General features: G+C 50.9%; 2 protein-coding genes across 6 annotated transcripts in view; one reads left to right on the plus strand and one right to left on the minus strand.

The window, feature by feature from the left end:
- Positions 1-6,966, plus strand: part of MGAT5 (alpha-1,6-mannosylglycoprotein 6-beta-N-acetylglucosaminyltransferase) — a 333,678-nt gene extending 326,712 nt beyond the window's left edge. For all 5 annotated transcript variants that reach the window (XM_072757610.1, XM_072757608.1, XM_072757609.1 and 2 more), the window contains one exon: positions 916-6,966. In XM_072757610.1, the coding sequence (XP_072613711.1) occupies positions 916-1,114 (199 nt within the window). In that variant the 3' untranslated portion in view covers positions 1,115-6,966. The remainder of the gene's footprint in view (positions 1-915) is intronic.
- A 1,095-nt stretch (positions 6,967-8,061) lies between these two features.
- Positions 8,062-27,784, minus strand: part of TMEM163 (transmembrane protein 163) — a 224,069-nt gene continuing 204,346 nt past the window's right edge. The window contains exons 7-9 of the mRNA XM_072757408.1: positions 17,550-17,661; positions 10,281-10,422; positions 8,062-9,131 (exon numbers count right to left, since the gene is read on the minus strand). Of these exons, the coding sequence (XP_072613509.1) occupies positions 9,071-9,131; positions 10,281-10,422; positions 17,550-17,661 (315 nt within the window). The 3' untranslated portion in view covers positions 8,062-9,070. The remainder of the gene's footprint in view (positions 9,132-10,280; positions 10,423-17,549; positions 17,662-27,784) is intronic.

A 27,784-nucleotide genomic window follows, 5' to 3' on the forward strand; every position in this document is an offset into this window, starting at 1 on the left:
CGGCACAGGCGGTGGCCCCAGCCTGAGGAAGCACAGCCACATGGCTCTGCAGCCCACAGACCTCTCAGCTGTGGGGGGGAGGATGACAGAGGAGTAGCAGCGCGGGTCTGCAGTCAGGGCTTGGATTAGGAGTCCTGCTGTCTGTCCACAAGCCTCAGGCACTTAGCTCTCCAGAAGGGGTGGGAGGGAGCCTACTGCCCTGGACCAAGGGACTGCGGAGGCGCAGTGGACTGATGCCCGGGACCCCCCACCCCCACCCCCCGCCCCGGAGACCACTGATGGCTTTCCAGTGGGAGACTGAGGCCATGTCACATAAATCTTTAAACCATCAATAAAAACATTAAACATTTTTTAAAACATTTAAATAAATGTACGCCTTTGTCCCAGTTCTCACTCCCCTGGAGTAACCCTTGTGAAGGCTTTAGGGTGCAGCCCTCTCCTGTTTCGGGGCACACACACACAGGCTGAGCCACTCTACATCTCGTTGTGTTACTTGCCTGTCTCCCTCAAAGACAGCTCTCCGAGGTGGTTCTTGCATCTCTACCTCCTGCTTTCTCAAGGGCCACACAGACCTCCAAAAAGCGCAGATGTGCTACAAATTATTCAGCCCTTCCCCACTTGGTGAGAATTCGGATTATTGCCATTTTTTTCCTCCATTACGGACAGTGCTTCTGGGGGCAGCCTCAAACACATTCACACACACACACACACACACACACACACACACACACACCCCTTTCTCGAGCCTGGACTCCTGGCAGTGGGGAATCGCCATGTCATAGGGTGCCTACTGGTTCCTTTTTAGGGCAGGTGAACTGTCCGTGCTCCCCATACCTCCGGAGGCGGGCTGGGGGGAGCCGGTGACCAAGCTAGTCCCTGCACCTCCAGTCCTCATGCCTTTCTCTCCCTCTTCAGGTACGAGGTGGTCTGCCAAAGCTCGGAGCTGGCCAAGGACATCCTGGTGCCGTCCTTCGACCCCAAGAACAAACACTGTGTGTTTCAAGGTGACCTCCTGCTGTTCAGCTGCGCAGGCGCCCACCCCAGGCACCAGAGGATCTGCCCCTGCCGGGACTTCATCAAGGGCCAGGTGGCTCTCTGTAAAGACTGTCTATAGCAGCCGTGGCTCGGCCTCACACTCACTCTGCGGGGGGGACAGTGGCTCCAACCCCACTGGGGCAGCGCCAGGGGCCCAGACGTGTCATTCAGGGACTCTGGCCAGAGCCTGAACTGTACGGTGGGAGGTTTCGACGTGGTGTCGCTCCTTCTGCGGTGGGAGAGCCCCACAGCCGAGCTCCCCCCGCCAAGAACAGAATGAGCAGATGTCAGGCCGGGAGCCTGGCTTCTCCCTGGCACAACTTCATTTTTATTTCTCGAAGAGACTGTGTCGATGCAGCTGCTCCGAGGTAGAAAGAGAGTATCAAGATTCATTTAAAACAGAACCAGAGGAGGAATTGGAGCTGGTCGGAAAGAACTTTATACGGGAACATTCCTAAACCCCATTAACTTATTTATTTGGGAGGGAGGGGGTGGGAGCAGGGGAGGGCAAGGAGGGATTGATCACACATCTTGTTTCTCTGATTTCCCACTCTTTACTGTCCACCTTCACTGTATTATGACTCCTGTCTGCTTCCAGAAGGAAGCAGGAGGGAGACAGGATGCACTGTGGGGCCGGTGGCTCGCTTGAGGGCAGCTGTGGGGACCTAGCTCCTCCAAGTAGTCGGTGGCAGAGCAAAAGCAAATGTTGTGTGTGCTTGACAGCTGGCAGCTAGGGGACAGGTAGCTCCTGGGCTTGGGAGGACAGTCCTGTGTTATCCTGAGAGCCCAGCCGGGGACCAAAGATGGGGCTGCTTTGCAGTGAGAGCTCCTTTCCTCAACCCTCCCCCTCCTCTTCCCATTTCATTCTCTCCCCCCCTCCCCTGCCCACACACACACACACACACACACACACCTTGGCCCTGATTTCTGATGAGGATCCCTTTAGGAAAGAAACGCAGGATTGGGTGACTGACATTGGCTGGTTGGTGGCAAATCCGCCCTCCCTCAGATGTCCCTGGAAGGAGGGACGTAGAAACTCGGGACTACAGGTCATGCTTGCTTACCCCCGAGGAGGGTTATCCGAGCTGGAGTGTGGACAGGCATGAAGCTGGCCCCTGAGAACCAGTGTCGCCACCAGAGCTGCGCTCCAGACCGGTGGGCTTGGTGTTGTTCCTTCTAATGTCTGATGTCACCAAAGTCCCGGGAATGAGGTTCTCAGCGGACCTGACGTTGGCAGGGGGAGCAGGAACAGGCCAGGACGGTGTGCGGTCCTGGCCTGTCACCTGTGGGAGTGCGTCTGTGTGTCTTGCACAGAATTGGAGTCTGATGCTGGCTCTTACCCAAGGCACGAATACTCTGAGGGGGACATTCTGAGCTGGCAGGTTGGCCCAGCCGGGCCTGTGGGGTACCCCCACTAGCCCTGGAGTTCCCAGCCTCCACCCCAACCGGCAGCGCGTCCGTGCTCTGGCTGCAGTGTGTGTTTCCTTTGAAGCCCCTGGCATCTCCATGCTGGTGACGTGAGCCCCCTTCTCCCTCTTGCAGAGCGTCGTGCGCAGGTGGCGTGGAGCGCCTTGGTCACCTAGGCAAGCACGGGTCACCCCGCGCTTCCCAGCACCCCGCCTGCCGTCCTGGACAGTTCGGCAGGGCCCTGGCCAGGTGGGCCTTCGGGAAGTGAGCTACGTCGGGAATCCTGCCTCTTGAGGACCACAGGGCATGTGGAGCCCTTAGGCGTGGGAAGTTAGGGTGTGCCTGCCCCCCCCTCCCCCCAGTGCAGAAGTAGTTATCAAGAGCACAGCCAGCCTTGGCTTTTCTTAGACTCTCAGTGGGTCTGAATTTCACCCCTAATCCCAGAGAGTGAAGGGAGTGAGGCGGAGCGGCCGGGGTCTCCTCCACCCCTCAGGTGACCCCTGACCTGAGCACGTGTGGGGGCAGTTCTGACAGGGAGCATCAGCAGGGGCCCCTCGGGAACTAGCTGAGAGCACCCTCTGCCTGGGCCCAGCAGCAAGGGCGTAAGTCCAAAGGGAATCTCGGTGATAAGGGGTGTGTGTGTGTGTGTCTGTACGTTTTGCAAGGGTAATTCCTGCTGTAGGAGAAACAACCGCCTTCCGTGTCGTTAGGCACAGCTTTTCCTTATGAAATGAGTCTCCTGGTTTCACCCTAGGTGGTGGGAATTCCCTTGAGCTCCCAGGGCTGCAGTTCCTGGGTCAGTGCTGCCCTCTCCTGGGCTCTTCTGGAAGCTTCCAGAGGTGAGGATGTCATGCAGGCATTGGGCCAGCAGGGGGAGCCGGCAGGCTGACGCGCGATTACTCTAACAGGACCAGACTAACCCATTTTGCAGAGCTGTTTCAGTAAGCACAGGGACTCAGAGCAAGGAAGCAGGAAAGCAACGTTCCCAGAAAGATGCTGTGTCTGCCTGGTGTTCCGGAAGCTGCAGGGATTGTTGGTGGCCTGTTTGCTGAGCTCAGGGCCTCTCCACCCTCCCCTTTCCTCTCCTCTACGTCAGGACTCAGGTCTAGCAGCCCAACAGAACACTTTCCTGCACTTGAGGATCCCTGTGCCCCCCCCCAAGTCCAGTAGTGGCCAGGAGGACCCTGAGTTCTGCACATAGAGCTGCTGCTCCCAGGGCAGACGCACACTCCAGGTGTCTGGGGCATTAGGCGGCGACACCGAACATAAAGCGGCTCCCAGACCACCACAACCTTGGCCCAAATCTGGTCAGTGGCCCCCAAGAGGGAATCAGGGAGGGAGCCTCCATCTGCCCGGGGTGGAGGGGGCACAGTTCCTGGCTGCCCCCGGGAGAGGACGGTGCCTCTCAGTAGGATCCGGGAGCCTTGGTGGTTTTGCTGCTGCCAATCTGAACAGAATCCTAAATCCTAAAATCCTAAATCCAGTTTTTAATTGATGATTTCCACAGGCACAGAACTCCTGAGTCAGGATCAGTGTCTTCCTGTGTCCTAAGCATACCTTGCCTTGTCTGTAAGTTTTTTGTCGTTTTTTTTTTTCTCAAGTAAAATTTGGCTTATTTACCCCCACTGTGACCCTAAATTCTTAAACATGAGAGAAATTTATCTAATTTATTAAAAGAGAGAAAGCTTTCCTTTGAAACGTAAACACTTTGAGAAGTAAAAACTCCTGAAAGGGGAAGCACACTTCTTCTCATGCCAGTAAAAACCTCCTTTATTTCGTGTATATAATTTGATTTGCACATGTACAAATGGAGACACTTTTTTGCGTTTTTGCCGGGATTGGTTTTTTTTTTTTTTTTTTTTGTCACTGCTTTAGTTTGCTTTTTTTGTGTTTTCTCTATGTTTTGAAATAGTAAGTGTTTCTTTGGTATTTATTGTTTCTCTGACGTGCCTTTTGACTTTTCTTTGGGGTCGGTTATTAGAAGGTGGGAACCATTTAAGGAAGATCATAGACTCCTCCTGTTTGAAGATAGGACGTATCTTTGTGTCACCGTAGATGCTCTGGCTGAGCACCAGAAGTGCCCTCCAGGCCCTGGGCCACAGCGTATGTGCTCCCTCACCCCCGTGAGGCCATGAGAACCCCCCAAGAGAAGGGCTGGCTTCCTCCGGCCCACCCCATGCCCTCCCAGGCTGCTCCACATTTTTGGATCTGAGGACTGCTGGTTGCCCATGTGCCAACAGGCCTGGGCTCCCTGCAACCCAGGTACTTGGTGACATGTGGTTGGGGCACAAGACCAGTGCCCTCTGAGAGGTTGCACTGGAAGAGAACTGTCTCCACTGAGTTCATTAGTAGCATTGACCCCAAAACTCTTGATCTGATTATCATAAAGGGGAAGCATATGCACCCCTGTTGTTTCCTTAGGGAACACAGGGTTCAGTAGAGGTGATAAAACCATATGCTGTGTACAGGTGGGTTTGTGCTTTTGAGACCAGACTGAGGTAGGCCACCCCAATTCTCCAAGGTGGTTGACCTAGATTGTGTATATCTTTGGGACAGTACTACCCTCACCAATGTCCCCCCCCCCCACCCCCAAATCCTTGATTTAAAAAAAAAATAGTATTTTTTAACGACAGGCTCGGTTATGTTCTTATCCCAAGCCTGGATTACTGTATTTATTTTAAAATATTATAATTTCCACATTGGCTTCATTCTAATCCTATCCATCCCATCCCTGTAGGGCTGCAGAGCCCCTCCCTGTGAAAAGATGGATGGATGGATGTAGATTCAGACTTCTTTAGGGAGGTGGGAATTTGCTAAAGCTGAGGATGAGTTCTTTCATGCTCGTTGGCTTCAACAAAAACTGGAAACTTATGTTTTTATAGCTAAAGGCCAAATTAGCTGTATAGTCTTGGGTGCAGAAAAAAAAAAAAAAAAACTTACCCTAGCTTTCTTAGCACCTAGGGTTTTTGTGAGGATTCAGTGTTTAGCCGTGTCTGGCACATAGTAAACCCTCGTAAATGTTAAATATTGTTATTATTAGCGTTTCATAAAATTTGAGAAATAAAGAACTAAGTAATACCTATATGAAAATGCTATTCCAAGTTGATGGAGTGTTGTAGGAATTTCTGATTTAGGATGTCCAAGTCCCATGCCCATCCTGCTGGTTGAAATGTTACTATATCCCTGTATGCACTGATTTGCAAATAGGCCTGATGAAACTGGGCTGTAAGAATTTGTGAACAGGAGATGAAAAGGGTGACCCACGTGCTTGACCTCACCCCACTGATGTCTTCTGGACCATTCTAGGGTTCTTCTTTGTAGGACTTTCTGAGCTATAAATTAAGTTCTCTGACAGACTGTACGCCTCACATCAAAGTTACCTATATTCCTCTGAAATGAAATAAGACTTTCTGCGTTTTGAGGAGAAAGGCTTGACCAGGTGAACTTTCTCATTCCCCTGGAAGTCCCTTTGCTGGTCCCTGCTGGCGGGGCAGCCCCTCCACGGTCCAACCCACAGGGATCAGACCCTGGGCTGGTTAGCAGTCACGTGTTTGTTTTGAACCCATTCCTTGAGAAGACCCACCCCTCCCCCAGGCCAGCTTGGCTAGCTGGGGACCCCAAGGCTATCCAGCCACCCAGGTGGAGCAATGGGGGGGCAGGGGGTGCAGAGTGTCTTCAGAACCACTCCCAAGAGGCTGCTTATGGTTCAGTGTTTCCTCAAATCACCGAAATACTATTTGCTTTTTGTTTTCTTGGGGTTTTAGCCTCTTTCTTCCCTGTTGTAGAATTTTATCTCCTATCTTGGCACTATTCTGGATGGGCTGCAGTTGGGCATATGGAGGAGTGTGCTGGAGTCCGGGTTCTTCCTAAGTTCCTTCGGATTCTTTAGCCAAATCCGCAGTCTTGTGTGTTTGTGGATGTAAGGTTGGAATTCACCTTCTTCAGAGCATCATTCCCTCTCACCCCAGATTCTGTGGCGCCTTAGGACCACTCCACCCCCGCCCCCCCCGGCCTCTGGTGAGGCGCAGCAGAGGGCAGCTGTGTGCTCCTGGGGGGGGGGGCGGCTGGGGGGGCAGCGGCAGTAGTGGTGCAAGCTCAGACAGTGGCCAGGGGCACAGGCCCTGAAAGCCTTGCTGGAACAGCAGGACAGGAACTCCGCGCAGTCCACCACCTCCGCCGGAGCCAAGATGGGAGCAGGCTTTGGCTCACTGTCATGCCCACATATCAACAGGACAAAAGCAGAACAATCGATGCCAAAGGAGATGGTGACATCCTTTCTACTGTAGTTGCTGTCACAGCCTTGATGTCCTTAAGCTAACTGCCGTTTGCGTGTGTCTTCAAACAGCTCCTGGTACAAACATTTTCTACTGTTCACTTCCGGGGTTAAGTAGTGCAGGATCCTGCAAATAAGGTGTCGCTGTCCAAATGTACTGTACCTGCATAGAGAACACTGCTTTGTTTGCCAGTGTTGTAGAGAAAACTAGGGAGAACTTTATTTTTCAATAAACTTTTGTTGTGTGACAAGTGGCAGTGGTTTTTTGGGGGGTTCTGGGTTGGGTGCGGGGTCACCTGAAGCATAAACCCAATCCATGTGCCAACGCCCCGCAGGAAATGCTGATGAGAAGGTACGTTTAAGGAGTGGGGCAAGAAAGGTTTTAGGATCATGGATTCATTCCCTTATGTGGCACCCACCAATGCTAATTTCAGAGCACTTCCCCTGTCCTGCAGTCACCTACAAGGTAATGGGATTGGAAAGTGGATTGGGGTAAGTGGGCTTTTTTGGGGGGGAGGGGGGAGATGCTCTGGAAAGGACAGTTACGTCCATGCCCACACCAAAGGCTTGTCTGAGGTAATGCTGGAGGGCCATGGCCAGCCTCCATGAGGCCAGCAGAACTCGCAGCTACTGCCTGCCTGGAATGCAGACACCTCGCAGTTCCCATCATGCATCTGTGGGACACAAGAAAAAACTCGAGTGCTTAAATTTGGGAGGGCACTACACCATTAGCTTCCCCTAAGCTTCTGTACTGTATGCTTAGACACCGTGAGGAAAGAAATCTATTGAATCTTGCATTTCCCAGACCTGCTCATATAGTCAACCAACCAACCCTTTCTTCCATGTGACGTATCCGTATCCCTTGCAACACTCCTCAAAATGCTGTTGGAGGAAGCCACGCAGGAGGTGTCGGATTGAATCAAGGTTAGTGATCTTGCATTTCCCAGACCTGCTCATATAGTCAACCAACCAACCCTTTCTTCCATGTGACGTATCTGTATCCCTTGCAACACTCCTCAAAATGCTGTTGGAGGAAGCCACGCAGGAGGTGTCGGATTGAATCAAGGTTAGTGACCCCTCAGAATGAACCACCTCCCCTCAGCTAGCCAGAGACAGGCCCCTGGGAGCCAGGGCAAGGGGGGCAGGGAGGCGAGGCCCAGGGTGCATCATCCCGCAGTCCCAAGCACCACCAAATGAATGTGCAGCCCCTGCCCCTCACAGGGCCTGCAGCGCCCATCAGGACGGTCCTTCGGGGTCTCCCCACTCACCACCCCCAGGCACCAGGGAGGGACCCCTTCCGTGGCAACAGCAAACCTGCCCGGCACAGTGACCACAACGCTCCAAGATAACCTCCCCGTACCATACAAAACAGGTAAAGGTCTTTATTGGTCAGACACTGTCACCTGGACAGGCAGCAGTGCCGGAGGTACAGAAAGTTGTGTGACGGGGGAACATTTGTACGGAATCTACACCTAACGTTACATGAACAGAGAACATCTTGTTCCTTACGGAGGGGCAAGCCATCTCTAACAGACCGTAATGTACCATTACCACTTAACACAGCATATAGATATATGCATATATGGATAGATTATATAATTATTTATTACAAATAAACTGTAGTTTCACATCTCTCAAAAATGGATCCTGTTTTTACATGTATGTTCAGGTTCTGAATGTACAAGAAAGGGTCATGTGCTTAGTTCAACCATGCAAAGCTCATACGAGTATCACTAAGTACTTTAAAAATAGAATGGTCTCCTTTTGAACAAATCTGTTTAGATTCAGGATTAGTAAAACAGTATGAAACTAATGAAGTACCTTGGTAGAAATTAGAAAGTGATGTGGACTGATGGTTCTGGGTATGTAAAGGGGTGAGGGGCGAAAGGTATGGTCTTCCCTTAAAATCTGCCAGGAGATAAGAGACTCTGGACCTGGAGGTGGCCGGGGGGCCACGGGGAGTCCCGCGGAGGTGGGTCGGCTCGGTTGCTATCCGTTTCAGGCTGAGAGCACCACAGGGGAACTTTCTGCCAAGCAGAGATCTTACCCTACCCACAAGAATCTTTTTTTTTTTACTCCAGAAAATAGAAAAGGTCAGTTCTTGCTGGAGGTGGGGAGACCTGTCCCCGCTCCCGTGCGCGTTGTCCTAACAATGGTTGACGGGGGGCAGTGGAGCAAAGGGGAACAGCGCAGACTGACCTGCCGGGCAGACCTTGTTCCCATGAACACAAACTTTCCAAAAAAGAAACTGGATGTTCAGTGAAATATTGGCACCATCTGCCTGTGTGGAAACCTCGTCGTCCTGACGGTCTTCTGCGGACACAGAGCAGCGGGCTCTGGCCCCGCTGGCCACTGTCACTCAAACATCTCGTAGTGGCGGGTCTGCCTCACCCTGGGCACCATGTCGATGAGGAGTCTGCAAAACGGAAGCACAGAGGTCACCCCAACATGGACCCCCTGTGGCCCAGGGGCTTGAGCACTGGGGGAAGTAGACAGGAGGCTCTTTGAAAACTGCAATTCATGTGCCATAAAACTCAGCCTTTTAGAGTGAACAACTCCCTGAGTTTTAGTATATTCACAGGTTGTACAAACCATAACCACCATCTAATTCCAGAACATTTCCATAACCCCCAAAAGAAACCCCAATCCCACCTGCAGACATTCCCCCATCTTCCCCTGAGGCCCACTGATCTACTTTTGGGGTTATTCCGGATATTTCCTCCATGTGGAATCATGTAACAGGTGGCCCTTTGTGCCTGGCTGCACTTGGTACCTGTTTTTGAGGCTCATCCACGTTGTAGCGTGGAGCAACGCTTCATTCTTGGTAGGGGCTGAGGAATATTCTACTCTGTGGCTCTACTATGTTTATCCATTCATCAGTTAACAGACACTTGGGTTTTGCCTACCATCGGTAATTTCGCTGTGATCATTCATGTGCAAGTCAGTACGTGAATTTGTGTTTTCATTTCTCCGGAGCAGACAGGTAGCCAGGAGTGACAGTGCTGGGTCAAGTGGGGACTCCAACATTTAACATGTTGAGGAGCTACTCGGCTGTTTCCAAAGGTGCCGTCCCATTGTACATCCCACCAGCAACGTCTGAGGGTTCTAATGTCTCCTCATGCTGGCCGACCCTTATTGTCCATCTCTTATTATAGCTGTCCTCATGGCACACAGGAAGCCCTTTAACAGTTAAAAACCCAGTGCCTTGGGGCACCTAGATGGCCAGGGCTGAGCATCTGCCTCTGGCTCAGGTCATGATCTCGGGGTCCTGGGATCGAGTCCCGCATCAGGCTCCCCGCAGGGAACCTATTGCTCCCTCTACCTATGTCTCTGCCCCTCTCTTTGTGTCTCTCATGAATAAATAAATAAAATCTTAAAAAAAAAAAAAGGCAGACAAAAGTAAAACACTGCCCACCACAATAATACCGGGCCCCTGCTGGGGGTTTTTCTAGTCACCTGACCTCACCCGGGCTCAGAAAGGTTCCAGGTGCAAGGTGTGACTGTCAGGAGTGGCCAACTGAGCATTCCTGGCCCCTGGGGAAGCAGAGACAAAAGGAGAACTTACTTGACCCCGTAGGCAAATATGGTGAGGCCGATCAGCACACCTATGCTGCCGTCCAGGTACCAGACCGCCGCGTTATGCTTGAACACCTCCGCACTCAGAAGAATGGAGAAGCCCATCACGCCACCCACGAGGGAGTTAAAGCCTGGAGAAACGGCAGAGAGAGGCTGATGGCAGGGCCAGGAGGACTTTCTTGGCCACCAGCGAGGCGACCCAAAGGCCAGGCTTCCCCCACCGCTGAATCTGCAGGGTCCAGGCCTGGACACAGGCCTGTGTCCACACAGGACAGTCACACCCTGGGCGACTTCAACAGCCGGATGGGATCTCCTCAACCCTACGAAGTCAGATCCTTCCCCTCCAGGCCCCGGCCGGCCGGCTGAGGGTTTCCACTCCAGGAAGGGACACGCCACGCCTAGAATTTGTGACAAGGCTGCAGAAAAGGCCATCGGAACCGGGCTGGAGCTAAGGGATGCTGATGCGGGGCCGCGGGGCGGAGCCGGGGCTCCCCGAGAGCAGGGTCTAGGTAAAGAGCAGGGTCAGCACGGGGGCCGAAGCTGGGGCACACCCCCTTTCTTTGGACCGGGGAGCGGCCTCCTGTGGGCTCCACCGGTACCAAGAACCCGCCGCACCGGCCAGACGCTCCCTGGGCCTGGGACCCACACCGTTGTCCCGCGCTCCAGCTGCAGGCGATGCCATGCCCTTGGGCAGCGCCCCCCTGCTCCCCCTTCTTCATCCCTGTGCCTGGACTCCTGCTCCTGAAGCTTCGCCCTGGGAGAAGCCGCCCCTCCACCTCCTCAGTCTCCTTCCTGGACCTCACGGCACCCACACCCCCCACCCACACACACACACACACACCTCTGCAGCCCCTCACAACTCTCGGAAGAGCTGTGTCCCCCATGCAGCCCGGCTCCCCAGCCCTGAGCTCACCAGTGGGCATGTTGCCACCTGCCCGGGTTCATAACCTGGGCCCCTCTTCGCATGGCTGGCTGGCCTCTCTCCCCTCCAGCCACCCCTTCCCAGATCCTTCCTCTCTTCCCTGGAGGCGGGGGTCCCCCTGTGCAATGGTGGGAACCCCTCCGCCCTCCCCCAGCGTGAGCGCCCACCCTCCCCACACCAAAGTCGCCCTTCGGCCCGACCTTTCTGCTGAGCTGCAGACTCGCTCATAAGCATCTCAAACTGAACGTATTCAAAGCAAAAAAAAATCTCAATTTCTGCCCCCGAACACCTCACCCTCACTAACTTCTCTGTAAATGCTGCCACCATCCACCCAGCTGCCGAGGCCAAAAATCTAAGAGCCCACCCTTGACATCTCTCACACCCCAAATCTCACCAATCCCAAATCTCACCAGTCTGGCAAGTAGTGCTTACCAGCTGTGCCCTCCCCAGATCAGCACCCAACCCCAGCGCACCTGCCCCTTGACTGCACCCCTGCGACGGCCTGAGAACCCTCCCTGCTTCCCCCCCCCCCCCGCCCACATCTCCCGCCCGCCCTACACAGCAGCTAAAGACCTCCCCTAGGAAAGCTGCCCAAGTCTGAGTAACATCCAAACTTCGAGACTAACAGGAGCAGCCCCTCCTGCCCCCCACCCCCCGCAGCTCGCACAGCCCTTCCCCAGGCTCCCACGCTGCCTCCTTCCCGGCTTGAACCCTCAGAGCCCCGAAGTGATTCCTCCTACGCATGCACACCCTCCTACCTTCTCATTCTTGCTGTTGGTTGGTCTCCAGGGAGCCTCACTTCCTAACATGGTGTTTTTACTATTTTTCTTTTTACAAACATCTCTTTCTTCCCCCACTAGAAGCACCAGCTTAAGGACAAGGATTTTGTCCCTCTCGCTGTATTCCAAGCCCCAGAACAGTGGCTGGCACGTCTCAGGGGGCTCGGGTGATTACCGCATTAATTAATGAATTAATAGATGGAGGGAAGGAGGGCCTAGAACATGGCCTCAGCTGTGCTACGAGAGCTCCTATGAGCAGGAGCCAGGCTGATGGGACCCGAGAGAAAAGGCCTCCCAGCCCAGGCGGGGTCTGTGACGAGGCCCTTGGAAATACCACCTCTGAGGGGCAGGTTCAGAGCCCAGGGGAGGTTCAGGCCTCAACTGCAGGGTGCAGCCTGCGGCTCCCTGGAGGGTCAACGTCCCCACTCCCTTCTGCGGTCTGTCGAGGTTCAAGCCAGGTGGCTTCCAACCCAGCTTCCCCTGAATAAAGGTGGCGGAGCCTGGGAAAGGCAAACAGCTCCGCCTTCTGCCCATCGGGGGCCACATCCTGGGAGAGGGAGGCCGGACTCCCTGGGAGCCAGCAGCTAGGAGGGCTTTTCCAGGTGTGGCCTGCACCTGCGCCGGCAGCTGGGCCATCCCTGCGGCCACCCACAGTGCGCACCTCCGCCCCTCAGCCTGAGGCCTCCCCTGATGGCTGTCCAGCCTGGCTGGGAGCTCGCTGGGGGGGCCCTGAGTGGCCGCCTTGGCTCCCCCCACATCTCCACCTGTAACCGTGTTCCACTAGCTCCAGGGCCCGGGTCCACATCTCCACCTGTAACCATGGAGGCGAGGACAGGCCGGCCCCCCTAGTGTCGCCTCCCGGCCTTCCCTCGCCCCAGCGGCACCTGTGAGCTTGATTGCTGCGGCTTCTGCACACTCCCCGAGCTCGGGACGGTGGAGAAACCCCACATCCTCGCAGTCTCCACGCTGCACGTGCCCCCGTAGCCGACTCTTCCAAACCCCACGTACCGAGAGCATCCTGGGCCACCTGCAGCCGCTCGTCACTGCAGGGGCCGCTCTGTGCCACTGAGTCCGTCCCAGCCCCAGCACACGGAGCTCGCTGCCACTTCCTCCCTCTCTGCCCAGCCCATGGCTTTGTCCTCCGCAGTCCCATCCTCAGCTCTGCGCCCACAGCTCCCCAAGGAGGTGAACAGCGGGCCCTGCCAAGGGGCGCGGCCGGTCTCCCTCCTGTCTTCTGATCCATCGGGACCCGGTAGCCCTTCTCCCGGGCTGAGGAGCTGGCATTCTGGCCGTCCCTGGAGTCTTCCTGTCTTTTTTAACACACAGAATCAAGATAGTCCTCTTGGGGAGCGGGGGGGGGCTCTGCAGCACACAGCTTTTCCCAGAAGGCCACCAAGAGCACCGGCAGCGTCCATTCCTCTGTCACAGGCCACCTGGGCTAGTGTACATCTTGGGCCTTCTCCACGTTGGGGGAATTTTATTTCAGGGTGAGTAGAAACAAGGGGAAGACAAGGAGCTGGCCACTGCCACCATTTGCTCCCTGCTCATCTTTATGGGGGTGCGGCTGGAGCCCTCGGGGAAGCCCGTGAGCTCAGGGAGGATGCAGAGAGCAGGTAAGCGTCCCCCCCAGCAGCCACTAGGTGTCCACTCAGCCCCACCAAGTCACCCGGCTCTGTGCAGCCCCAGCCCAGCCCGGCCAGCAGCTAGCTCACCACTTGGGCTCTACTCACCTTTGCGTGTGACAGAGCCTGACCCAGGTCAGCTTGACCTCTCGTAAGCGTGCACAGGAACATGGGCCGAGCACCCAGGGCCAAGGGGGCCCTTCTGGACCTGCTGTGCCACATCCTTCAGAATTTAGAGCCTTCCCAGCCAGCCTTTCCGCATGAACCCCGCGCTCACAGCAATGCCCCCAAGCCCCCCCCATCTGAACCCACAGCAGAGGGGGTCGGAGGGGCAAACAGAACCCTATCAGCCACTCACTTCTGGGTGCTGTGCCCGCCCACCCAGGCTCACAGCTGGTCCCCATCTGCCGGTTAAAACCGGAGCTGTCGGAAAGAGTAGATGCTATTGTCAGTGTGAGAACGCGCGGGAACATCACAGGCCATCCTGATTAGAGGCTCCACCGCTCTGACCATAATGACTAGGGATGGGGGGGGGGGGGCTGTAAAATCAAGCACATTTTACCCAGAAAGAAAGTTCTGATTAAAAATTTTCAGGTGCTTGAAAACCATCACAGGCTCTTGGGGTTCCAGAACTTGAGGGAATGCGGAGAGTGGACCCAGAACCCCCCCTCCTGCTCCCCACTCACACAGGCCACAGGCGGCTCTGGAGCCCAGCGGCCGGCTCCCCGTCAGAACTTCCCCCAGGACCTCTCCAGAGTCCTCCCCTGTCTGACGGCACCATGAGCTTGCTGTGCAGAAGCAACCTACCTGCTAACCCAAAGCCGACGTGGGCCTGGGGCTGACAGCAAAAGCCTCACGTTGCCTGAATATTCAAAACCCCAACACCGCATGGGGACGAGATCAACCACACAGCGTGGCACAGAGCGGGAGCATCTGGAATCGGCCCATCACCCCCCTTTCCCTGAAGGTCTGCTTCTCAGCTGTAAGGACCCGGGGACAAAGGGTCTGGAGGAGTTACCCTGGCCCAGTTCACACACAGCCCCAGCGTGGGAAGGGCCACCACCCCAGGTGACTGAGAAGGCCTGTCCCCCTCCTTCCCTGCATGGGAAGCAGTTGGCTGAGCTTGCTTCCCTGTTGGAGAGGAGCCCTCGGGCTGACCCCTGGCCCTGGGCCAGACCACGAGAGGGGCAGTCCCAGGGAGGTGACCACGGGGTGCCCTCCGGAGCCAGCCTCTCAGAAAGCCCCTGAGATTACAGGCGGGCCTGGCTTCAGAGCCCCATCCTGCCCCCACGTCCTGGAGGCAGGGACCAAGAGAGAGAAGAGATAGTTACACGTGGATCTGCTCACCGAGGGATGAGTACAACTGGGAGCTCAGAGAACACATCTGGCGGAGGCTATAGTTCCTGCTCGTGGCCTGCTGGTACCCCCAGCAAGCAAGGCCCACCCTGCAAGGGCCCCTCATGGGTAACAGACTTGGGGAGGGGTCACCGGCTGCCTTTGCTCTTTGCAGCAGTGCTCTCTGCCCTTTCAGGGGCTCTCTCATCAACCCCTGCGACATTTCGACCTTGAGCCCTGCCCAAGGTCCCTGCCACCCTCCACCCTCTGCCCTCACACTGTCCCACCGCGCCCTCTGCTCCCCACACTTCTATATCCCTCCTGCTCTCCTTCCCTGGGCTCTGTCTTCCACCTTGACCGCTAGAGGGCTCTTTAGAAAACACCGATCCTGTCACCTTATGTATTAAATGTTTAACAAAACATCCAGAATCCCACCGTGGACCCAATGTCCTGCAGGGTCTGCCCAAGCCCCTCACCCCTTGTGCCACTCTGACACCCCAGACTCTCTCCCGCTATGATCCCCAGGATGGCTCCCCAACCCCACTTTCCACCTGTGGGTGGGACAGTTTCCACTCAAACCATCCACTTCCCTTTGTCATGACCCCTCTCTGGTTCAAGATTGTAATGGGAACACTGCTTGTGTGTAGCCGGTTTTGTGTGTGAAAATTACAAAGTCAGAAGTTATTCATAAAAACAAAACAAAAACAAAAATAAACAAAAACAAAAACAAAAACCTACTTCTCCTTGTGGTCTTCTCCATAAGCCACATAAAATGGTAGGTTAGAAGGACACAGAAGCCTAAATAGAAACTTAATACCTCGACTATCAAATGTGAAGACAGACCACCAGGCAAGGCAGGGCACCCTCATTCCGAGCCCCGCTCGTGGTGGGAGAGGGTGGGCCTGACTGCTGAGCCCACACCCAGGCTTCTGGGGAGGCACCCCCTGCAGTCAAGGGACTAGACACATGCTGATGCTCTCCAGCTCAGACTTTCTGACTCAGGGGCCCAAATGAGGACTGGAAGAGGTGAGCCTGGGGAGCTGTGCTGATGGGTGCAGCCTCCCCCTGGCCTGCCCTCCCTGGCCCTTGGGTCCCAGGTGAAGAGACGCGGAGAGGGAGGCGCGGACGCACGGCTGGGGAAGCCACATCCCGGCCAGGCCTCTGCTCTGTTCAGCCTGCAGGGCCCCAGCAGAGCAGTGTCCCTCCGAGCAGCACTGCAGGACCTCAAGGGTGGCTGGGGAGCCCACACCCAGACACCCGGCTAATGCCCGGCCAGCCATCAGCTCTCGGCCAAGCGACCCTGAGCTCTTCACCCCACGTAAAGGAGGATTCCGTGTCCAAAGGAGGCCTTTTCTTTCTCGGGTTAAAAAACACCAGATCACAGAGATCACAGGGAATGAACACTCCTCCTCAGATTCTGGGTCTGCCCCCCGAGAGGCGAGGGCACCCATACAGGCCAGGCTCCAACGGGACCCTATACTAGGCTCGGCTTAATGCAAACTGCCTAGAAGGCCACGGCGTCTCGGTGGGTGACAGAGGCCTCCAAGACTGGCACGGGCCGTGGCCTCAGGCCTGCGTGCGGCCTTCTCGGGGGACGGAGCCACACGTCCTTTTGATCTGGCTCTGGGTAAAAGCAAGGGACTTATAAATTCAGGTTTACGAGACAGAAACCTTAACGAGGTGGTTCTGATGGTGCAGCGGGAGCTAACGTGGCACCTAACACAGCGCCAGGCACCTACCACTCCGTAGACCCCAGCCGGCCCCGCGCTGCTGCGGCATCCCACTCTGACCGCAGCAGACCCAGGACCCCACGAGGGAGGGCCGAACCCTGCCCTCACCCAGCCTGCCCTGGGAGTCGAGGAGCTGCCTGGGCCACCCAGCACCCACACAGGGGCCCATGCATTGCTTGAAGGCAGAGCAGGGAAGAGGAAGGCTCAGTCCCAGTCACCGATCTTTTTACTACTTTGAGCAGCTTATTTACTGCTTAGAAAGCTTTGGTTTCATATGGGCCAATGGCCTCCACAGCACAGGGAGGAAGGGGCCATCCTGCAGGGGCAAAAGCAAATAGCAGGCCCTGCTGGAAGTGGCACTTGAGAAAGACCAGAGAGCTGGTACCCAAAAGGTCCCGCAGGAGTGCTAGACACTACAAGGCCCATCTTCCCTGGACCCTGTGACACTGTGTCCTGGCCCCTCAGATTGGCCATGGAGGCAGCATCAAATCTCCGTATGCCTGGCATGGATGGGGGTGCTGGTATAATCAGGGCTTCCTGGGCCCCACCTCAAACTCCCAGAATCTGAATCTTCAGGGGTCAGGCTCGGGACTCTGTACTGTTAACAGACACCACAGGCTGGGGAACCCCGATCCCCCCTGTTAAGAGGTCAGAGTGCAAGTGATTCGTGAAATTTATTATCTTCCCGGGGTGCAAGACATCTGTCCTGACATGGGAACCCTGAGGATCACTAAACAGCCTGGGGAGGGGGAGGACAGTGAGGAACAGATCCCAAATTGTTGAGCTTTTCTGCAGGACAAGGCCCTGAGAAGCATCCTCCCTCACCGTGAGCTCAGCCACTGGGGATCAGGCACATTGGCCTTAACTCACCGTCTGTTATGAGTGCTCTGCTGGTCAGAACCTTCCCCAGCATAAACTTCAACACAGCCAGGATGCTGCAAAGGATCCCGCTTAAAATGGAGACGCTGAACAGGAAATCATCCTAGGAGAGAAAGTTCCAGATTTCAACAGTTCACCTCCTGCTTGAATAGATGATCTGCAAACCACTTGCCTTCAAGATCACCTTTGTTCCCGGAACAAATAATCAGTTGGGTATGCTGCCACCAGGTGGGAGATCTTGCTTGTTCTCATAGGGCAGTTACCTGTGTCACCAGGAATTGGACAAGATGATCAAAACCAGATAATCCAGATTCACATTCCCTTGGAAACTATTTCTTTTTCTTTTTGGAGATTCCCCTTGACACTCCTCTGCCAAAATATTTGGCAATCGCTGATCAATAACGTAATTGGTCAGAATGCTATAAACGGGGCATGCTATGTGTAGTTTTTCATAAATCATTCAAAAAGCAGCTGGAGAATATGGGAACATGTAAGTACACCACGTGACTGCGAGCACTTCAACACAGAGCCCAGTGAATCGGCCGCACAGTCAATTATGGCTAAAGCTACTTAAAACCATGTTTTTTCCTTAAACTAACACAAGGCTATTAGATGTTCAAATATAGCCTTCAAGGTGGGGAAAAGGCATCTAAAAATATAGTCTGCTATTGACGTTATCTTAGCACTTCCTATAAGTTTCTACCTTAACTTTGCAAGCAAATGAGTGAGTCACACATGCAAAAGCCAGCACCGCTATGTTATGACATTAGGGCCCACCATCCTCCTCAGCTTAGCGCTCCCGTGCATCACTCCCATGAGACACAGCCTCCAGATTCTCTCCAATATTAAAACGCAACTTCCAGCAGAAATCTGATAAAGCATCAAGATACAAAAGAACTGATTCCTTAAGCATCTTATTACCCAAATCCACTAGCCTAGTGCCAGAAAGATGGGAAGAAGGAAGACATGGCCTGTTTTCCTGGCTTCAAAACTGAACAAAATCATTTGAAAAATCACCTCCCTGGAAACAAGATATCTGCAAGGCATCAAAGCATCTCCCCTAGAATACTGATCAATGGTGGTTTTAACATATGTCCCCAGATCCTCTGCTAATCCTTCTTCCATGAGGTGCGGCTTAATTCCTTCACTCTGGGCTAGTATCTAACAAATGAGGGTGGAAAAGGGGAAAAGAGTGACTTTTGAGTGGAGTGGTCTGGTGAGTGATCTTAGACAAGTGATCAAGATTAGCAAGACCATTAATAAGTGATGACGGTATCATGCGCTTCCTGATAAGATGTGACCTTACGAAAAGAACAGGTCTTGGTGTTCTACTCAAAAAATCCATAACCACAGCTGAATCTTGAAAAAACACTGAACAAACCCACATTGACGGACAGTGTACAAAACGTCTGCCCTGAGCACTACTCTTCACGCGTGTCAAGGTCACAAAAGGCAAGGAACAAGCAAGAAACTGTCACAGGTTGGAGACTATGGAGACAGAGGACTAAATGCAACATGGTGTTCTGGACTGGATCCTGGAAGAGAAAAAAGATATTCAGTGGGAAAGCTGGGAAAATTGGAATAGAGCCTGGAGCTTTAATACCTAGTAATCTCGGAGTTTGGGCAAACACACCCCGGTTATCTCCATGAGATGTCAGGGAAGGCTGGATGAAGGATGTATTGGAACTCTGTGTAACGTCTTTGTGACTCTTTTATAAATCTAAAATTATTTCTAATTTTAAAGTTCTTTAAAATAATTACCTCAGCGAATATTATGATTACTATTTCACCTACTCAAATTATCAACAGGGATGATGCCAAACCTAGCATCTTAGGGCAGATCCCAAGTCCCTGCTGTGCATGAGGCCACAAAGCAGAGCCCACGAGGGGTAGGGGGGCGGGGGGCCAAGGAGCTCCAAATCACAACTCCCGCTGTGCAGGAACTCTGGCTAATCATGGGTGTCGGCACCCAAAGGATATAATGCAATGGGTCGACATACACCCAGTTGCTGACAGGATTCAGAAAGCCTAAGCTGGGGGACAGACACAGTCAAGCACTTGGGACTCCAAATTCAGAGGCTGAATTCTTGCTTTGCTCACCCCGCTTTCTCATTCCATTCCATCTCTCTGCTGGTAATGCCTTCATCCCTAAATTCCCAGAAGTGGTGAAAATCTGTGTGCACCCCATCTAAGTCCCAAAGAGCTGGGGTACCCTTCCCCATGCATCTTGAGAAGAGCCACTGTGATTTTAGCGGTCCTCTCCTGGGTCTGCTGTCCCAGGGAGCTCACTGCTGAATGGGGAGGGGGCTTAGCTGAAGGGCAGTGAGGCACCAGTGGACATTTGCTCAAATCTGGACCCCAGTGTTTACTGGGGAAACAGACCCGAGTGCTGAAATCTCAGTTGTCTCTTCCACAGGGGAAAGGGTGATACCAGCAGCCCCAAGTAAGCAAACGATGTGCAGTAAATATAGCAATTGGTGCTAAAGAGCCCAAGCACATCATCCATGCACTAACCTATCCCACCAAACAGCCACACTGAGTGCTAATGGCGAGCCCCAATTTTTTTCTATTATCTAGAGAAAAGTAGGCATGGTGTAATGGAAAGAAATATAAGAAGGACTATGAGGGGACCTGCAGTGGCTTGTCAAGGCTTCACCCACATCATCAAGGCTACTCCGGTGAGGGTCAAATGCAATTCCGGTCCACCTTCACAGTACGGGTTGTCCTTGCTCTGCTTCACCCTACACCCCACCGTCTCCCCTCCAGGCAGCCGTAGTGACTTCAGGGACAACAGTCTGCCAGATGCTGCTTCTGCAGCCCCCACCAGCCTATAAACTCTCATCCCTGCAGCAAAGCCCTATTCTCTACCATCTAGAGTGGTTTCTCTGCTTGAACCTGAAATACTATTTCAGAAGGATGCTTAAAACAGTGCCTGACTGCTGAAGAAGGTCGCCAAGAAGACACGACTGCTGGCTGACCTACCTGCAAGCTGGACTGGCAACTGGAGACTCCCCGTCCCCGTCTGTCCTTGGAATGTGAGTCCCACTTGGCTTCCCCACTCCCAGAAGCTGCCCCAAGGATACAGCCTTGAAACAGAAACGTGGTATTGGGACTTTCTAGCCTGGGTATGTGACTGAACCCAGGTAAAACCTCTATATAAACTTTCAAGATTTGGTGGACAGGATTGTGGAAATCTAGTCATGTTGTGGCCAACCAAGCTAAGCCTCACATGTAAGATCACTTGCTTATAAAACCTACCATCTATGTAGGTTTGATGAGGACTCAAGTTTTGGAATCAAGGTATGGGGCCTCTATTTGTGCCTGTATGTTTACATACGTCTACAGATCTATGGATCTATGTCATGTATGTGATGTTTTTATACCTCCAGAGGGCACTGCCAAAGTTACTCTGTACAAGAGCCCTATTTAATTGGCTTAAGGAAAAAAAAGCTTTATTATCAAACATGTTCTTATGTAAAACTAAAACATAGTTTTCTTTCATCTGCTAAAAGGACAAAGTTTTCTTGGACTATTGGTCTTTTGATGAGATTATGAAAGGTTTTTCTTTACCTTTTAAGTAACCTGCCCAGAAAATGAAGATTCTGTTTTGTCAAAATAGTTTCCTGTGCCTCATGTTATCTTTATCAGGTCTTTGATTACTCAACAAAACTGAGTTTCTATTAAAAGAGGTGTTTTTCACAACTATGTAACTTTCTTATTTGCCTTCAAAGTCTTTAATTAATCACTTTGGTTAAATGGATTGTTTCACAGTGACCTGTGATCCTATTTAATCAAGTGTTTTTAAACATTGTATATTTTTGAGAAGCTTCCCAAAAATCAAGTTCTCAATCAAGTCTTAACAATGAACTAACTTTGGGATTTTCCAGAGAGACCCACAATATCTCAAAAAATGTGTTCTCTCTCCTTATGAAAAGAAGATGTTTAACTAATTAGGCTTATCTGATATGTTAAATTTCATGGGAAGCATTGTCAAATACGAATGATGCTAAACTTTCTTTAGGGCATACTTGTCTGAAATTCCTAAAAACCTAGTATGTCTGACTAAAATGTTATCAGTCATCATTTTAAAATGTATATCACACAGAAATAACCAAATTCTCTAGTCAATTACACTATAACAAACTCTCTTCAAATCTTTAGCCATGGCCATTTTTAAGTTTTTTGTCATTTACAGTTTCTGTTTTATTCTGATGCTTTGGCAAAAAGTGTTCCTGTAAAAGTGCTTCATCATCAAGGAGATTCACAGAACAGATTTTGACTAGTAAAGGTTTCTGATAACTAAGGTCAATTTGCCTTCATGTGGAAAGGACAATAATGAACATTTCAAGTATCCCTCAAGGTCACCTGCATAGCCCCACAATATGTCCTGGACCTGTCTCTCTGTCTTCCTTGTCCACATCAGTAAAATGGGCACATGACATCAATGTTAGCATGTGAAGACTGCCTTTGCTGCAGGACACTGTACAGGCTTTGCTGGAATATCTGCAAGGGGAAAAATGGGCAGTGAACCCACAGAAAATTCAAGGCCAAAGTGTTGGAAAAGGTTTAGAGAGTTGTTTGGTCAGGTAAGATGCTCATTGTCCTGGAAGCTATGATTGATAAGATGTAAGCCTATTTATCCCTTAAGAGTATAAAAAAGATGGAAGCCTTGGTAGGGATTTGGATTCTTAGGGGACTTATATTCCCCACCTGGCACAACGTCCCTTTCTCTTATGCCACCTGGGAAGGAAAGGGCACATATGGGACTGGGGATTAGAGCAGCAAGCCACCTTTGAGAAGGCAAGAATATTAATGAAGCAGATTAAAGCTCTGGGCATCTCCCAAACAGAGCTATGATTTGAGTCACATGTGTCTACGACTCCCGAAAACAGAAACACAAAGGAGAGTGCCCCTAGGATTTTGGTCCCAGCTCGGGAAGGGGACAAAACCTGATAGGCCCACAAAGCAACAGATCCTAGCACTGTGCATAGCATTGTTCCAGGAAGGAATGAACCACAGCAACAAGTAGGCTGCTAAGAGCTGTTCATGAACCCTAGCTCTTAACTGCTGGCATCAGCAGTTGGGCTATCCTCAAGAAATTAACCCTATGGCTTAGAAAATGAGAAGCTAAGGGATGGATGACTCACAAGTGGGGTCATAATGTCTGGAGGGACTTTTGGGTCTACCTGTGAGAGCGTGAGGCAGCACTTGCTAGTAAAGCATTGGATATCCCTGGCAATCAAGAAGCTCGTGCCCTGGTGGGGCGGGGGGGGGGGGGGGCGGGGGGTAGGGAGAGAATTGATACCTTACCTCAGAATAAGACCCAGCAACTGACCATTTAATAGATACAGAAGATCGGATATATAGAAGGTGGCCACCATAATGCCAACCTGAGTTGGCACATTGCCAAGGATGCCAAACTGCACTTGAAATAGAGTGACTTGATGATTAGCGATCTAACAGTCATTATGTATTATGTCATATGTATTCTAAAACATTCAAGGCAGCCACCAAAGGAGTCCAAGGCCAGCTACCAGAGCTCCCAAATGGTGAGGGTGGCAAATTGATTATACTGGCCCCCACCCTCTGAGTGAGGGTTCTAAATATTCTCTGGTTTGTGTGGACCTACCCTAAGCTTTCCCATGTTCCTGTGCAAACCAAGCTGCCCCCATTAGGGGATTTAAAAAGCCGAGTGCCATGTATGGATACCCTTGCCGAATATACAGTGATCAAGGGTCACATTTCAAAGGTCATGATGTGCAAGACAGGCAAAAGAACATGACATAGAATGCAGGTTCCATCTTTCCTATAACCTAAAAGTAGCAGGGTTGGTAGAAATGAAAAAATAGAATATTAAAGCAGCATATTAAATTACTAACAAGTAAAACCCACCTTGACTGGGTGGACTGAAGAACTGTTCCAGGTTTTAATACATTTAAATGATCAACCAGAAGGGTCTGTGACCCCGTATGCCAGACCAGGGACCCCTGCCGAGGGCCCCAAGATCATAAACCTACAGAAGCTTCATTAAACAGCCACCGCCCTGACTCTCATTGTGGATCAACATGCTGTGCTGCTGAGACCACCAAGCCCTATCACACCAGGGAAAGGAATTAACTACTAAAATTTGCAATGCAATGTCCTGCCAAGATGGCTAAATCACTTCAAACCCCTCAATGAGGGGGAATTGATCTCTACTGGAACCCCATTACCCTGATGCACATCGGACCTGCTGAAATGCACTACCTTGGATGGAATACGCACCACTGAAAGAGGGAAAACACTGGGGATCCTGGTCTGCCAAACCCGTCTCCCAGATCATCCATCTCCACAGACCTGACAGCGTTGCCTTCCCCAACCAACACATATAATATGTACAACCAAGTCAAGTTTCTTTCTTTTTTTTTAATAGATTTATTTATGTTAGATAGAGAGAGAGAACACACATGCACGAGCAGGGGGTAGGGGCAGAGAGAGAGGAAGAGAGAATCACAAGCAGACTCCACACTGAGCGTGGAGCCTCATAAGAGGCTCGATGTCATAATCCTGAGATCAAGACACGAGCCAAAACCAAGAGTCGGATGTTAACCAACTGTGCCATCCAGGTGCCCCAACCAGGTCAAGTTTCTAAAGTTGCCAACCTCGCTATCCTCAAAACTAGATGGGCAATTTTTGTTTCCCCCTGGTACAATCATTTGACTGCCATCTTTGTTCCTTCTGTTGGCCTGGAATATGTTATAGCCACCCAGAAAGCCTTAAATGATAACCAAAAGGCCTGTCCTTACTAAAATATCTGTAATGAGAAACCTGTCCTCCAAAATCAGATGGCCTCGGACATTACTATTGCACCATTAACCAAACAAAAGGTTTTATATTCATATCTGATGAGTCTGCTAATGTGTTGTCTTTATTAAATCACGTGAGGGCACAAATGAATACCCTCAGTGATCTGACTCCCAGCCTAGGGGACTTAATAAATCATTTGGATCATGAGGCTCTTGGTGGAAAAAGTTATCACTGATTATGAGAATTATTAACTTCTTTTTTCTCTTGCACATGTCTGCATGGTTGCTGTGGCATCTGCGTCCAATGCAGCCCAAGAGCTGCCAAACAAGCCACCTCCATGCTACAGAAACCCCTTGCTTGACCACTCATGGCAAACTATGGAACAGAGGGCACATAAGATTGTAAAAGCTGATCATGAGAGGGAAATGTTGAAAAAATTAACAAAAAACAATGACTGGGGGCACTTGGTGGCTCCAATTCTTGGTTTCAGCTCAGCTCATGATCTCAGGGTCGTAGATCGAGACCCGTGTCAGGCTCTACACCCAGCGAGGAGTCTTTTTGAAATTCTCTCTCTCCCCCTCCTCTTAACTCTCTAAAATAAATAATCTTTAAACACACACACACACACACACACACACACACACACTGACCATCAGTTGACCTCCAAACTGAACCTGAGCAATTGAAGGCTCCCCATCCCTCCTCTGTCCTTGGAATGTGAGTTCCACTTGCCCACCCTCCTACTCCTAGAAGGTGCTCTAAGGATACAGCCTTGAGACAGAAATATGGTGTTGAGGCTGGACTAGTTATGTGACTGAACCCACTTTAACCTCTATATAAACTTTCAAAATTCTGGCAGGCAGAAATTACTCGTCTTGCAGACGCCCAAGACAAGCCTTAAAGTTAAGTTCCCATGCTTATCACACCTGCCACCTACCAATCTGGAGCAGGCTGTCTCTCTTTGGTGTCTCCCTGCCCTCTGCTTATGGGGGATGGTTTCAGATTATACCCGGGAATCTTCCAAGGGGATTGCAAACTAACACTGGCACAGAGTAAATGCTATATTTAAATGTAGAGAAGCCAATATGCAAAACCTAGGCTTTTCTGTCTGTGGATTCTTTCTACAAACCATCCTCTGCTTTCAGGATCAGATCTGAAGGAACAACTGCCTTCCCAAAGCCTGGGAGAACAGAGACTGTGGCCATCTCAAGGCCTCACCCAGATCCAGGAGGCTTTGCTCACTATTGCTGCACTGATCTGCCTCCAAAACAAGTAAACCCTGCAGAAGAACCCAGGAAGGACCTAGGCTAGCACAGGCCTGCCAACTCCCTCTACCAAAAACAGCTTGCAATATCCTAGAAGTCCTCTGGAATTTCCCCATTCAAGCCCACCTGGCTCCCTGCTCCCCACATAATGTCACAGAGATGTAGTAGTCATCAGCTTGCTGGAGACATTGAGTCCCTGCTATGGACTGTTTGTGTTCCCCTAAAATGCCTTTGTTGGGCTCCTAACCCCAAAACAATGGTTTTGGGGCCAAAGGATGAGGCCTTTGGGAGGTAATTAGGATTAAATGAGGTCTTAAGGATGGGGCCTTCATGATGTGATCTGTGCCCTTCTAAGAAGAAGAAGACATTTCTTTTGCTCTCTCTACCTGCATATCCTGAGAAAGGGCCAGGCGAGCTACTAGTTATAACCCAAGGAGAGATCTCTCCTCAGATACTGCTCCTGTTGGCACCTTGACATTGGAGTTCCAGTCTCCAGAAACCGTGAGAAATAAATCCCTGTTGTGTAAGTTACCAAATCTGTGGTGTTTTGTTATGGCATCCCAAGCTGGCTGAGATGATCCTGAGTATAATAAAAAAGGGAGTTTCTGAGAGGATTACTTCCCAAGGATCAGGAAGCCAGAGCAGATACAGCTAATGATGAGAAATTGCAACCTGAGCGGGTACGTACCACTGCTGACTTCTTTCAGAGTCACGTCTCCATTAATTCTCACAGCCCAGCCAAGTGGGAATCTGAAGTGGAGAATCAGATGCACAGAGGCCAAATGACTTGCCCAGGGTCACACAGCTAATGGGGGGACCTGGATTTGTTCCCAGCTATAAAATGTACCAGAGTACCTCCTTTATGGCCTCGTAAATATCCCTCATGTTCCTAAACTGTGGACTCTGTAAAAACAGAGAAATTGCCTTTTCCTGGTTAGGTATTCAGTTTTCACTGTTAACAACACTGAGCCCCTATGATTTCTCACAGCTGAGTCTTTACTTAATCTGAGCAAAAAGGTTCAAATAAGTCAGCTACTCACTCAGAAGCCAAAGACAAATGCATATAGTCAAGTTAAGTGATACATAGATTATATCCATGCAGCCAAAGCTTCTTTATGGCTCCGTAATGATACAGGCCTTTTATAACCATCTCAAAGCTATAAACAATTGATACACTTGACTACACAAAAATTAAAACAGATGCAGGGAATATGTTATAACAAATACAAACTCAGAAAAAATATTTTCACAAAGCGTTAACCTCCCTTATAAAAAAAAGAGCTCTAAGAAAAAGGCCAAAACAAAACTAACAGTAAATTGGGCAAAGGACACTTAGAACATGATAATGAATTTTAAACACATGAAAGATACTTAAGCTCACTCATAAAAGAAAAACAAAATTATACAGCAATATGATTTTTACCTAACCAAAAGGATTATTAAAAACTTTTGCTCCTTGAAAGACATTAAGAAAATGAAAAAATAGTCAAAAACATACTTGTTAAAGGATTTGCATCCAGAATATATTAAGATTTTTCTATAACTCCCTAAGAAAGCAGATGACTCGTTCTTAATAAATGAGAAGATTTGAATAAACATTTCACCAAACAAGATATATGACTAGCAAGTAAGCGCATGAAAAGACAGCCAACATCATCAGTCAACAGTCAACATGCAAAACTGCATATACATTAGAATCAGTGAAATTAAAGAGATAAGACCAACTGCAGTGAGGATGTGGAGCGACTAGAATTCTCATATACTGCTAGGAGGAGTATACATCCGTGTATGTATATATCACTTTGTAAAAACAGATGGGCCACTCCTCATAAGTGTAGACTTACCACAGGACTCAGCAATTCATTGGTATTTACCAAAAGAAACAAAAGCTTCTGTCCACACAGAAACCTGTCCACCAGTGTTCCAAGCACTTTTTATAGTGTCAAAAAACTGAAAACACCCCAAATGTCCAACAACTGGTGACTGGAGAAACTGTGATGCATCCATACAATGGCATACTATTCAGCAGTGAAAAATCATTATGCTAAGTGAAAGAGAACAGGCACAAGAGACTAAATAAGTTATTATTTCTCTTATATCGCATTCTAGAAAATGAAAACTACGCTGATAGGAAGCAGATCAATGGTTAGGGAGAAGGGTGATTAATGACTTCAA

Source organism: Vulpes vulpes, chromosome 5, assembly GCF_048418805.1.
Source record: "Vulpes vulpes isolate BD-2025 chromosome 5, VulVul3, whole genome shotgun sequence".
NCBI lineage: Eukaryota > Metazoa > Chordata > Mammalia > Carnivora > Canidae > Vulpes > Vulpes vulpes.